The 15,318-nt window shown below is 31.3% G+C and overlaps 1 protein-coding gene across 1 annotated transcript in view; it reads left to right on the top strand.

Moving 5' to 3' along the window:
- The window catches only part of LOC106458699 (Y-box factor homolog), a 28,935-nt gene extending 14,897 nt beyond the window's left edge, over nucleotides 1-14,038 (top strand). Inside the window, exons 2-5 of the mRNA XM_022384979.1 lie at nucleotides 1,281-1,344; nucleotides 5,511-5,544; nucleotides 10,813-10,902; nucleotides 13,766-14,038. Of these exons, the coding sequence (XP_022240687.1) occupies nucleotides 1,281-1,344; nucleotides 5,511-5,544; nucleotides 10,813-10,902; nucleotides 13,766-14,023 (446 nt within the window). The 3' untranslated portion in view covers nucleotides 14,024-14,038. The remainder of the gene's footprint in view (nucleotides 1-1,280; nucleotides 1,345-5,510; nucleotides 5,545-10,812; nucleotides 10,903-13,765) is intronic.
- The last annotated feature ends 1,280 nt before the right edge of the window (nucleotides 14,039-15,318 follow it).

Genomic DNA, 15,318 nt, shown 5'->3' with positions numbered 1-15,318 from the left:
AGATAAAATTTGCATTTTACGGATGTTACAAATATTTTGGGATTTCAAAATAATGTACTAAAACCTAAAAAGTAATAAGTTCAAATCTGGAACAAATATAAATATCATAATGATTTCTTATAATACAATTTCTAATTTAATTTTCCAAGATATTAAAGATCATAATGCAAAAAAACTAAATTTATGAAAAGTAACAGGCTTAATGTTTCTTAAACTACGTGTATTTATGAAAGTTCTTATGAAGTTTCAAGCAGTTTCATCCACTAGTTTTATTGTTGGAATGAAATATAGCAAGACTTGCACTGGCTACTCAGAAAGTTAGTAGCTGGTAGTCATCGGGTTAAATAGTTTTGTATGAAGTTGGATTATTTTTAATAGTGTTGGGAGAATTATAAGTGACAAAATAATTTTACAGTAGGATTCTCTCTCTGGTTTTATGCTTTGTGCTGTAGTTCAAGCAGGGTTGCTTCTTGTTTTTGTGTGTTCTCATTTGTTTGTTGTTTTTAAATAAAGTTTTATTAGTTTTCAGAGATAAGCATTTTTTATGAATGGGATATTGTAAATCTTTCAAAATGAATATGATATTTTGAATTTCTTGATTTAATTTTGAAGGATAGCATATTCTGTAAACTCTAAGAAACTTAAGAGGCTGCAATAGATGTTTTAACAATTTTATGATGGCATGAAAAATAATTTATGTAACTGAGAGGGATTGTTGGAGTTTGGTGGATAGACAGGACATGTTTTGTACTGGTTCAAGTTAAAAGGATATCCCCTGAAAAAAGGGAGTGGGTTGTTTGTTTCTCATTCAGCTTTTGGTTTTAAAAATAATTTCTGTGACTTGACCGGATGGAGAAAATGTCATCTATGTAACACAGCTATGTAATCTTCATCTTGTTTTTGGTTTTTGATGAGTTGATCAATTTTTATTTTCTTGAAATAATTTGTTTATTTTTCAGAACTGACAAATCTCTGGCTTGAGAGCTATTTTTGCTATATATATATATATATGTTCTCAACATTTTCTGTATGGTGTTTTTCATGAAAATTATATATTTTACATAATGACTATAAGGTGTCACCATGTAGAACTTAAAATTATGATTTGTACCGATCAACTTTTTTCCCAAGACTCTGATTACAGTGATCTAAAACTTTGTTGAACATTGTATGTGTATTTTGTATGCATGCAATTTTATAAGGGAAGTGGCATCATATTAAGTCTAAGAATATGTGAAGTCTCTGATGCTTGTGTTAAAAACTGATTCATTTGTTTTCAGCCACTCGGGTGTCTGGAACTGTGAAATGGTTCAATGTGAAGAATGGATATGGTTTTATCAACAGGTCAGTGAAGAGGATGAAATATTGTGAAAGTAGTAGCTATAAAAATATCATGTTTAGTGTATGTACTGTCCTTTCTTTAATTTACTTTTACAGGTTTTTGTCAATTTATGATCTATTGATGTACTTCAACACTGATACTTGTTATTTTGGAACCTTGTGATTCTACTGACTTGGTGATACCTCTAAAAATTGTATAAAAACTGATGTACTTACATTATAAAGTAGACATGGCATGATGCTAAGTAAGAAATTTCAATTTTTATATATAGTTCTGGGAGTGATTTAAATATTAGAAAGATATAACATGTTAAACAAACCTTAAAAATGAAAAACAATTGTATCAAACTTTCTGAAACGTCAGTGAAAAGTGTATATTAAGTGTTTATAAGACTTACTTTAATTGTTTTAACTTATACCAGGTGATTTTAAAGAAATTTCTCAGTTAAGTGTCATATCTCTCAAATGATATAGCACAGAAAGGTAAAATTACACAAAAGTGTTAAGGGTATAATATAGATACAAAGGTCACAGTTGTAGCATTTTGCTATCAGCAATGCTACTATTGTTTCTTTTGCATATTTCCCATGGGAATAATTGGGCCTATCTATTGCAGCTCAGGTCATTCAAACAACATAAGACTGACAAATGTGTAGGCTTGTGTTTCAAGGTTCAAACATTCCTTTGATAGCTAGGAATTTAAAGATGGTTCTAAACATATGAAGGTTCATCAGGCAGGGATAAAGCAGTGTCCGTTTTTTTCTCTTTTATTTTTAACAGAAACTGTTTGAAATGTTTGAATGCTAATCATACATTAATTGTCACTCTCTGTTGGAAAATCCAATCTTTTAATTTGTATAATGGCCGTTACTTTTAATAAATGTCATTGTATTAAAAAAAAATGAAAACATACACACACACCTTCAAACCATTATACTTAGCAGCTCCTTCCATGCATTGGAGCAGACTATTATGATGCAGACCTCAAAATTAGGACATCAAGTCCACTGTAAAAAAAATTCCACAGTAAATGTACTAATAAAGAAAACACCAGGGCAAATGTCATCAACCATTCTGAAGAGATTTGTTTACTTAAAGATGCACTTAACACATGACAGGGCTACAAGGCAAGCATTCTCACCAATGTAAATGAAAAACCTACTTTGGGTTTTAATACTGACTAGTTGAGGGTACCTGTTAAGGAAGCAAAAATTATATAAATGATAGTGCCAGATAATGTTTCTCATCCTCCTTTTGTTATTAAATCTTTGATGACCTCATTAGATGTTAATTGCATACACTGCTTTGTGGAAGATAATGAGTGACTCATTTAACTGATTAAGTACTTATGTCTTTAAATTCAAAGCCAAAAGTCTGTAAGAAAAATGGAAATGTGCCCTGTTTTAGGGGCTTTTTTTATATACAACTAAACAAAGTGGATGTACACCATTGGACAGTTTACAGTTATCATGAAAACAATTAGAATAATTGAACCAGCCAACTCTGGGTGGTATAAGGCATAATTAAAAAAAAAGTGAAAATTTACCCTATTTCAGGGTTATTTTTTTATCCCCCCTTTCTAACAAAAATTGAAAACAGAATAGCCTGTGTACACCAATGGACAGTTTCCAGTTACCATACCAAAAATTATGGTAACTGAGCAACTAACTGTGACACATACATGTACATATTGGATCATCTTTATAGTAAGATTTAAATATCTTTGGAGATATCAAAGTTATAGGCAGCTTTCCAAGTTATACCTGAAGCATAAACTTTTTCCTGTTTTTCTCATGTGATATTCAACTTTTACAAAAGTCAAAAGCAAATGATACTTTTATATAATGCTAGCAAAATGTAACAAAAGACTCCTAACATCAGTATTCTTTATTCTTCAAACAACATAAAATGAATTTATCTTTTCTGTTATATTTAAATATAAAAACATGATTACTGTTTTATATAATGTATTTTCAAACTACACGTAGATGTTTTATTTCACTTGTATGTATTATCTTTAAAATTAAAAGGTTTTCGATAAAATAGTAGTTATGGTAATTTCTTGAGTAACTTATATAATTTAGTACTGCTAGCAGAAACACCACCCTACAGCCAGGTATTTTTTAGCATATTTACTAATTGTAGTATTCATACCTCATTGAAAAGAATTTAGAAAAAGTTAACATTTAAAAAAAAAGGATTTTCCTGGGAAGTACTGCACGGAACAATTGTTCAGATTATGCTGATATAAACTGGAATGTTTTTATATATTAACCCATTCACTGTGGCTGGGATGTATATTTCCCACTGCACTGTGAAATATATATCCCAGCTGCAGTGAAAGGGTTAAAAGTGGTACCCTTTATTGAAAAGATATGTTTTTTAAAAAACTTCATGTTTTTAGTATTATTATTATAAATTACATCAATAAAAATAGAATCAAATCCTCATGTACAGTCTTATTGAAAGTTGTGAGGAGAGAACTTTTATTGAAAATTGTGTTCTGTGATAAAGAAATGGTAGTTGCACATACTGTAGTTATTTTTCTAATTATCTGAATATTGAATATCCAATATGTGAAAATGTTTTATGGATTTTTGTATATGATGGCATTCAATAGATGGCATGACATTGTATTTATTATTTCAGTCACATAGATAGATAGATAGATACATATATACACCCTACACCCATTATAGTAAGATTGGAGGTTTGAACCCTTATTCAGAGATGTTTCAAACCTGTAAAGATCAAAATTTACCTTTTAATCCTAAAAGTGTGCAGAGAAGTGAACTTGCATATTTTATTACACCAGAGTATGAAATGCCAAGGCAGCTCTTAGGAAATTCCATAAAGTGCATTATATCCACAGAGGGCACTGTTGATGTGCACAAGTTCATAACAAAATTTGAGGAGGTAGGTTACACTTGTGAGAAACCACATACAAGCAGACCAGTGACTCCTACTGAAACTATCACAGAGGTCAGCCAGCATAAGTACATGTTTTGCCACCTTGTTTCTGGATTTGTCAGTTTCAGCTGTTCGTAAGGCTGTTTAGTTAACTTTTTTGAATGTTTCTTTACAAACTTCATCATGTTCAAGCAATGAAGGAGATGGTTTTAACCTTATGTGTTGATTTTGCATGCAGTTCTTGGCAAGATTAAAAGTCATTGATCAATGTCCTGCCATTATCTTATAGACTGATGAAGCACAATTCACTCTTTCTAGAAGTTTCAACATGTGCAGCTGCATTATCTGGTCAGAACTTAATCCACATATAATGTTTCCTATACACCTCCATGATGCTAAGGTGACAATGTGGTGTGGTTTCACAGCTGACTTTGTTATTGAGATGTACTTTTTTGAGGAGCCATCAGCACATGGACTGCGAATCTGCATAATCAATGCCGCATGGTACCATGCAATTCTCACAGTCGACGTGATTCCTATGATGGAGCAAAGAAATGTAGTAAACACTATGATTTTCATGCAGAATGGTGCCCCTCCACTTATTGGTAACCAGATGAAACATGTCTTAAGGGAGCAATTTTACAACAGAAGCATTTCACGTCACTTTTCTGTGAATGGTCATCTCATTCACTGGACCTATCACCAGCCAGTTTCTGATTGTGAGGGTACCTGAAGTCACGTGTATACTGTAGGAAGCCTTGCACAATATAGACCGTAAGGATGCAATTGTCTAGGATGTAGCCAGCATACAAGATAAGATGCACGTTGTTGCTGTAATGTCAGTTGTTACACGGATGCAATGCTTTCTAGAGTCTGGAGGAGTACATTTTAAACATTTGCAGTGATTGATCAGACATTAGGTCTGGTGGTAACATGTGACAACTATGGCAATTGTATCTTTACAATACCCATAGCAACCTTGCACAATTTCACACACCTGTACTAAAATGTTTGTAAAATATGATACGCTGAACCAAAAGACTTTCTTCATCATCAGTCTTTGCATAAAAGATAGAAAATGTATTGCTTTTATCAGAAAAGTATCACTTATGAAATTTTTAAAACTGTCTGTTAAGGATATTTCCAGGCAAAATATGACACTTAGCAGGGACTTTATATATTGTATGATGAATTGAGATGAAATTAAATAACATAAAATAATTATGTAATAATGAGAAATCCTTATTATTATTTTTTAGGTTAGATACAAATGAAGACATCTTTGTCCACCAGGTGAGTCAAGTTATTACTTGTAAACAGGTTATTCATGTTTTTTCCTTTTTTTTGTTTTGAGATTTATCTGACAGTCAGTGATCAAACCACTTGATCTGTACAACATTATCATGATGATGTATTACAAATACAATAATAATGCTATCTTGGATCTTAATTAATCCAACCAATCCTCCTTCATTTGTTTATTTGCAATACATGAAATATTTCTGTTGATAGTTTTGATAGAAATTAAAGAAAGACCCATATTTACTGTCTTGTGACATACCATAACAAATGGATGTGTTTTGAGCTAACACTATTTTATATATATCTATGTGTGTGTGCCTGGCTGTTCTTGCAATCATATTCTAGCACATAACTGCAGTGCTGTCTACTCTAATAATATTGTTTTTTTTATTTTTAGTATAAAACTAATTGAAAACCTTATTTTTAAAATTAGTTGGTAATTCCAGTAGCTTTTAAATACACCATATAAATGTTGTGTTTAGATTGAGGTTAGCCTAGAGTGACATCATTTTATAGGAACATTGCTTTTGCTCAGATGTATGAAATCTAGGTTATATGATTCGACATATGACAAGTAGTGTACAAACAGTTGACTAGTATGCTATGACGTTCATTTTTGTCTGTACAACAAATACCATTTATTAGGAGAGTGATGTGTTAGAGCCACAAAGTGTGCATAGTCCTAAGTACTGATTTAGATGGATACATTATCATTAACATTGTGTAGTCTTCTCATTTCTTAATGACATACCTTACCTGTTCAAAAGTAAAATGCATCATAAATTGTACTTAAGAAAAGTGATTTCTAATAAAAATATATTCGAAGAGGACAGAGAGCTGATAAATTATATATACACACTATTATCAAAGACATTGGGAAAGCAAATCTTGCCATTCAGATGCTTTTTTTTTTGACACAGTGGGCCCACTTTTGGCATTAGGCATAGCTTAGACTCTTACTAACCCCCTCAGTGGCACAGGAGTATGACTTCGGACTTACAATGCCAGAAATCATGTTTCGATACCCGTGGTGGGTAGAGCATAGGTAGCCCATTGTGTAGCTTTGTGCTTAATTACAAATAAACAAGACTCTTACTATCACTTGACACAAACCATTGGCGCACACACTATGAAATGGTTAACCACTTCACTTGCAAAGCAGCTTCAAGTGTACTGAGATTTCAAGAGCAGATGAAATAAATGTGGATCTCAGTTTTAGTCTGTGTAGGGCTGAATGTGGACATTAAATTAGTCAAACCACTGCTGGACTTTTGTGTGTAGTATGGCATGTTGCTATCATGTTGAAAGAGGTATGATTCTTCTCATAGAATTCCACCAGACTAAGCAGTGTAACTTTGGCCAGAGTATCACATTCTAACAATGTACTCATGGCTTTCATAATTGTTATCAATGAGCCAACTCCAAACCAGATAGCATTGGCTTACATCACTGCATGCATACTACTCCACACCTCTATAACTGAGATTACAGATTTTTATTTAAAGCATTCTCCAATTAAAGTAAAGAAGAATGTTAAAATATGTCAACCAGAATATATCTTCTATATCCAGTGCTGACAAGGTCTTTCCATGATCCAGATCTGGCCATTTGAAGCTGAGAATGAGTAAAGAGATTCCTTACTGTACATGGTAGTTTTTCACTACATCTTGGACACTCGTATCACTGTTAAAGCTGACACCTTGCATTCATAACCATGAAGCTTGGAACCCCCAGTGTATAGTGTATGTGCCAACCTGCACTCTTGAACTTTCATTTAGTTTGTAGATGATTAATTTAAAGCTAGATATATAGTTCATTTCACAAGACATTCAACGTTACATGGACTGAGGAGTGATTGATTTTTGGTGGCAGTGGTGACTGAATACATCCATTCATTTTTAATTTGGTCAGCACACTACCCAAAGTATGAGTAAGCAAATGTTTTGGATACTGATATTACTAATACTGCATCCAATAACCATTTTATTTGTTGGTCTGTGATCCCCTTCCTTGCCTCTTTCAAACTATCTGTGGTATCTGCTAGTCTTTGTAAGCCTAAAAAACTGAGGACTTTGACATTCACCTCCACATTTAGTGGGACTGCATCCGTTACTGTATGCTATCCATATTTCTTTTGATAATATATTGTTTGTACACATTTTGAATCTTTCTTTGATTTTCTGGGAAGTCAGGAGGTAGTCAATCGTTTTTGCTTATTTCTCTGCGATCAGAAAGAATTTTTAAATTCTGAAAGCTGTTCTTGCCTTTTTAAACCATTCTTCACCTATTGCGCACTTCCCAATTCATTTTTGATACATTTTTAAAAATTGCACACAGCAGCCCCACGGATGGGTTTCTCCCTGACCAGGATGTTAAAAATAAAGGGAAAATGTTAGAATACAGCAAACTTACAACAGACACGTATTAGGAATTTTCTTTGTAAAGTTGCATTTGAAATTTTTAACAAACTTTTATTTTTAAAGCTACATGATGTGTGTGTGTGTGTGGTTATAAAAAGGAAAAAAGCATCTTTGACACATTCACTGCCACTGGACGCACCTGTGCATCAACAAAAACATTGAAGCAAATGCATTTTATTGGAGTCAGCCTTTGAAGTCAGTTCTGTTGTGATAGCACTCGTTTGAAGGTCTCTTCTCATAGAAAGTTTGCTTGGTTGTAGATTTTAATGGCAGTGCCGATGATGCTCATGTGCACTGTGGTACAGATTTTAGTTAAATAAGTATATATCTCCATAAATGTTCTATCTGATACTATTTTGTATTAACCCTTTTGAGACGGGTCACGGGTAAAAGGCCATGTCATCTCGTTTGTTGACTCGGATTAAAAACTTTATTGAACTACTATTTCATGAATTTATGTCAATAAGTTTTGTACCAAATTGTATATTATAATTCAAATTTTAGTACTGTATATTACTCAATTTAAAAGCAAATATTAAAAACACAGATAAATACCAGTTTTTGTGTGTCACATGGTAAGTTGAATGCAGCACTGGTTCAAATTAGATGTTTGTGAAGTCAAAATACTAAATCTATAGTTTTGAATGAATTAGGAACTAAAATTAATGATATTGACAAGCTAGAATATAAAACAAGAGCCTCTTTTTAGTTTGCTAAGATATTGCTCATGTAACGCACCCCGCCCACCTCTTTCCATTTTTGGAAATACTCCCTTATATAAACTTACTTTTATATATGACATGAATAACCAATCGGAAGCTCAGAATGTCCACCTAGTGGCTTTCTCAGTCATTTTAATGGACTTGGCATCATTTCTTTCTTTTGAACCAACATTTAAATGAGGTAGTGTGTGCCTTTAGTCTGCTCAAAATTTCATATTTTTTGAGATTAAAATACATTTTAATTACTAAGCTTTATAAATTATGGTGGAATTCTATGGTATTAATGTAGTAATTAATATTAATTTTTGTTATTCAAATGTATACATAAAACCTAAAAAACATCCTCCACGTGCAAAATTTTTAAAGGCTCAGGATCCTAGGTAAAGCAGCAAATGAGTACAAAGGTCAAAACTAGAAGAGATTATTGTTTGCTTTACTTCTATATTTACTGTTCTATGTTTTAGGAAAAATATGTTTGAGAACTTATTTCAAGATAACAGTAATTTATATACGTATATAATGTATAATAATGTGACTGTATTTTACATAATACTAGTCTACTAAAACACAGCAAAGACAAGTTACTTTGCACAGAACAAAGGCCAGTTTTATGTTATTTGATACGGTAACATGAGTGCACGTGAGCCTCATCATTGTGACTTCTGTATTGTTAGCCAGGCATGGCTGAAAGGTCAATATAGTAAAAATAATAAATATATATATAAACGTATAATGTTATTTAGTCTAAACATTTATGTTTTCATGTTATAATTTGTGTTCATTCTAGAATGAAAGAGGCATAATTTATATTTATTTCCTGATTTTCTATGGTGGTTGCAAGATTGGTCAATTCTACCGAACTCATACAGAGATTAATACTGAAATTAACAGATCAAATATAAAGTTTTTTCTTAAGAAATGTTTGATAACTATCTCGAGTTTATAAAGATTTTGCATGTGAAATTTCAGAATTTTCTGATGCACAAAAGTATTTTTAACCTTAAAATAAAAACTACTTTGTAAGATAGATAGGCAAGATGTAAAAAAGAAAAAATAGACATGAATAAACATTGCTTTATAAACCTCAAGAATTAATAAAAAATTTGATATTTTGTGCATGAAAGCATTGTAATGTTTACTGATAATCTGCCGGATTTCTTTAACATTCACTTAATAATTTAAAAGTTATAGCATGAAAACTATAACAAGCACAAAATGGTTACGAGGTCAGTCACAGGGACTGAACCCATGCTGAAAGAGTTAATTATAATAAATGCAAGATAATGCATGTGGGTTATTATAATTTGAATTATAAGTATAATTTGGATGAGAATAACCTTAATTGTGCTATGAAGGAAAGGAGGTCGAGGTTGGTCATAGGGATCGAGCCTGTGCTGAAAAACTTAATAAAATGCTCCTTATCAAAACAAAAAACAATGGCACCTGGCATGGGTATTGATCTCTGAGGCAGCACTGAATGTGTTTAAGAAGTAAAGATAATATTAATGGTATTTTACATAGAAATCATATATGAAATAGTGAAAATAAATGTCATTTCATATGCTAAGTATATAAATCAAGTATTTTCCCTTCTTTGTCACCATTCATTACATACTAAGGTTGATACATCATTATATGTAATAAACAAGTGCTACATTATCTGTTTATCATAATGAATTAATTCTCAACATCTTGCTTGAAAGCAGTGTTTAGCTGCACAAAATTGAATTTTGAACTCGTGCTTATCTCTCTGTATGTTTTTTTTACCCAGATAATGTTAATTGTATTATGTTTACATTGACCCAAAAAGGGCACTTTGTATTGAAATTCACATCCTTTGTGATCACTAAAGTGTCAGTTTTGCTTGAATACCTGTTGGTTTAATCTCATAGTTTTAGTGATTTCAGCTTGTGGTTGAACATTGAAACATTCTAGCACAATAAATCTCTTACAGTAGTGTTTTAAAAAGACAGATTAACTTAAAATATTTTGAATATCAACATGTAGTATGCTTATCATGGTTTATGTGTGTGTCTGTGTATAAATTATCTAAACATAAATAGTTATTGGGAAGGATGATTCTGAAGTGTTAATATTTTCCTCTGGGTTTTTTGTAGACTGCAGTGGTGAAAAATAATCCCAAAAAGTTAGTACGAAGTGTCGGTGATGGAGAAACAGTGGAGTTTGATGTTGTTGCAGGAGAAAAGGCAAGTGCAAGTTCTTATTTTAAAAGCAATTTTTTTGGAAAGACATGGGTTAACTCTCTCAACATGGGCTTGGTCAATTTGACCAACCACATGATCTCTTTGTACTCGTTTAAAGTCTTTATAGATTTAATACCTCGAACTTTCAATATAGTGTGTTTATCTTTATAAAATTTGGCATTCTTTCAGATAATATTATAAGTCTTTCACATACAAAAAAATCATATTTTTAGTGAAGTATTTTTAGTAAAATAAAGATTTGTCCATGAATGTATTGAGTATTTGTTTTGAATAGTCCATGTGAAACGTAATTTTTATGTTATAATTAAAAATATTTTTCCTCATCTCAAAAATCTTAAATTTCCTTTGTGTAATCCCTAAAATCTCTTAAATGCACTTAAACTTTTTTTTCAGTAAAACTTCATAGTTTATCTGTTATTTTCTTTACCCTATCTCAAAACAGGATTGGCCAATTCGAACAACCTCGTAACCACCAAAAAAGTAGCAAAATAAACCTAAATTACCCTTTTTTTCTTTATAGAATGACTTCAAATTGTAACATAAAACTATACTTGTTTATCCTAAGTAGCTTTAAGTTCTTAACAGTATTCATCTATGTACAATTAAATTTTATTGTTTTATTGCCCTTTGAACCGTGTCTAACTACTATCTACGCCATTATAAGTTGTAAATCTCTCAGGGAACCTGCAGTTCACATTATGCTAACGAATTACATTACCCACGAGCTGCTCGCGTGTGTGCCTCATGAAAGATGTTTATTATAATATTATTATTATTTATTTTACATAATCTAATCTTAACAAACCTAAAAGGATCCCTATTTTAAGATTTTAGTTACTTTTATAATTATACATAAAGAATAAACATGAAAAACAAGAAATAAAATATTTAACCGATCTTCTTTTTTCTTGCTGTCAGTTTTCAAAGAGAGTTAACCCTAATTTTTAATACTAATGATTGTAATGCACTTAATAATTTTCGTTTAATTAAATAATGCACCAAAGAATATAGACTAACAACATGCAAAAAGTAGGTAAATTCCCTTACCTCTCAAAATGTTTCTGGGTTTCTAACTATGGGACAAGAGCCATTACAAATTCATTCAAGCTAGTAGTTAACTTTCCCACGGGAACAATGTGGGTACTGTGAATGAAACTGACATCTAACTGTTCAGGACATAATGTTATACAATACGTCATTTGATAGATGAAAACCTTAATTTTCTATTGGCTATAGGTAATATATAATGAAACGTAAGAGAGAACTATCAACAATTCTGAAAGAGAGTATGTGACAGGTGGGTGTGGCAGGAGGGGTCTGATTTTTCTATTTTATAGCTTTGTTACCAAACAAAATTGAAGACTAAAAATTGTTTGTCTGAGCAATAATAATTTCATAGAGAGTAATTTACATTTAATTTCTTTTTCGAGGGATGGTGGATAAAATAGGGATGATGACATGCTAAGAGAAAATGTGTCACGTGGATCACACTAGTGGAAATTCAGGATTTTTTTAGATATTGCCTCGTAGAATTAAGAACTTAAAACTTGTATGCTATTAAAATATGAATTATTAGTTAAGAGTTTATACTCTTCTAATTGGTATAACATAAAACAAAAAGTAGTTTAATAAAATTTTGAATGTAATACACTGAAACCTTGTGTCATGCGCAGTAAAGGATACCCATGGCTATAGGGTTAATTGTGTTTTATACCAGCACATGTCTGTGTTTCTACTATTGGTGTTGTGCACCATTCTTTTGTGATAATAAGAAAAACTTTTTGGTTACAGTTTTTTGTTAGATCTATTCTTATATAAAATTGGAAATTTGTTGTTAAATGAGGTGTGATAAAATTATATAAATTCCAAAGCTGTATGCTTATTTGATTTGTACCTACTAAGTTTTAAATTATGTCTTGTGAATGGTTAATAATACTGTCAAGTTTGCATATTAAAACAATAATAATAAATCTCATTTTGATAATATTTGAGAAATTTTAGTATGATATATAAATTATTTTTAATACATTAACATATTGGTTATGAATTTGATGCAACAAAATTCAGAAATTAACTCTTTTGATCCCCAGAATTCTGAAACTGAGCAAGATTTCAGGTCTTGTAAACACACAGTGATTGAAAATTAACTGTGTACCCTTTCAAAGGTTTCCAGTTTTTTAACTGTCTGTACTTAACCTCTAATGAATGCTTTTAATAAAGTATTAAACCAGGCTTGAGTAACACAGATAGTAAGTATTAAAACACTTAGTAAAACATGCATCTTTTTTTAGTGGATGATGTTTTTTGGAGGTCAGTAATGTAAATGTTTTAGAAATTTCTATGACCTATAAAAGTGATTTAATATAGTAACTTAATGACTTTGCTGTTATATTAAGATGGGTTATGTTATCTTATAATTTAAGTTCCTTGTATGAGTTTGATCTTGTTTATATATCCCACATATTTTGTGTCTATAAATAATGTTTGATGACCATAAATATTCTATCTCTTTTCTTGTGTTTTATATGTTTAATATATATATATAAGAAATTCTATTTTTGGACAATAACTAGTTTCACAGTTAAGAAATGTTGAACTTTGTGTAATATTGTACTAATTGTTGCAAGTTGTGATTTGATTCCTAGAAAGAGTTGTACTATTGACAGTATTTTTTTGGTCATGATTATATAAATTCACAAGCTCAGCAGGATCTGTTATGACAAAAGTTTTCAGATTTGATGGCTCGGATCCAGCAGTTAGGAACCTAAGAGTTAATGTTAGAAACAGAGTAGGGTTGTTTGTAACATCATTTATCAAGAAATTTAGAAAGGTTTTGTTCCTCTAGGGGAATGAAGCTGCTAATGTAACTGGACCTGATGGAACAGCTGTAGAAGGAAGTAAGTATGCTCCTGACCGAAGGCGGTTCTATGGGAGATTTCCTCGAGGTCGTGGTTATGGAAGGAGACCACCACCAAAGGTAAATATTGTATGCGTGGCTTTGTATTTAGGGATGATTTTTTTTTTCCCTCTTGATAACTTGATGTGCAAGAAAGCAAAAATAGTTTTTCTGTATTTGATAAACAATATCCAGAAGTGGTTGTAGTGAGAGCCAAATACAAATACACTGACATACCTTATATACAAGTTTTACCTGTAACATAATCATTTTCATTTAGAATACTTGCAGGCAGTTTAGTGTTTGACTCGTAAAATATTATTAAGCTGTAAATAATAAAATAAACTATAATAATGAGTTTATCTGTTGATAAAATCTATTTTATATTATTTATAGTGACAGACAATGTTGAGCACTGTCATTAAAAACAGTTGTTTAACTGTCTTTCAAAAATGTGATTATAGTCACACTATCACTTAAAATTTATGATATAGTAACTCAATTTGGAAAAGAATATTTCTACATGAGAAAGTGTTGAAAAAAAACTGTTGAAATGTATATAATTTGCTGACAATTATACTTATATATGTATATTGGAAGGTTTTACTCACACTTAAGGAATTCCTGAGTGATTAGAAATGCTAATGGATTTTTCAAACTACTGTTTAACCTTTTCCAGGCGGGTCATGGTTGAAAGGCCAGGTCATCACGTTTGTTGACTCACATTCGAACTGTAGATTATCATTCAAATTTTAGTATTATACCTTTCTTAATTTAGAGGTAAATACGAAAAAAACACGGTTAAACATTAATTATTGTGTGCCACTTGGTATGTTGAATGCAGCACTGGTTCAAATTAGATGTTTGTGATGTCAAAATACTAAGTCTGTAGTTTCTTACAAATTAGGAACTCAAATCACTGATATTGACAAGCTAGTATATAAAATATAAGTATCTTATCTTTTTAATTTGCTAAGATATTGCTCATGTAATAAACACAGTGGCACCCTGCCCACCTCTTTTCATTTTTGGAAATGCTTCTATATATGACATGAATAACCAATTGGAAGCTCAGAATGTCCCCCTAGTGGCTTTCTCAGCCATTTTAATGTCTTTGGATGCCATCTCTTTCTTTTGAACCAAGATTTCAAGGAGGTAGGTTGTGTCTTTTGGTATGCTAAAAATTTAATATTTTTTTAGACTGAAATAGTAAGCTTGATTAGTTAGTAAGTTTGATAAATTATAATGGAATGCTTTGGCATTGATATAGTAATTTATGATTTTTTGGTAATTCAACTGTATATATATATAAAACCTAAAAAATAATTATTTTGTTTTATATTCTCCATGTGCAAAAGTTTAAAAGGCTTAGCAACCTACGTCAAGCAGCAACCGAGTACAAAGGTTGTAACTAGAAGAGATAATCGTTTGTTCTATGTTGTAAGAAAAATAGTTTAAGAACTTGTTTCTAAATAGCAATAATCTATATACATATATAATGT

Source organism: Limulus polyphemus, unplaced genomic scaffold (genome assembly GCF_000517525.1).
Source record: "Limulus polyphemus unplaced genomic scaffold, Limulus_polyphemus-2.1.2 Scaffold502, whole genome shotgun sequence".
Classification (NCBI taxonomy): domain Eukaryota; kingdom Metazoa; phylum Arthropoda; class Merostomata; order Xiphosura; family Limulidae; genus Limulus; species Limulus polyphemus.
This window is presented reverse-complemented; position numbering and strand designations above follow the sequence as displayed.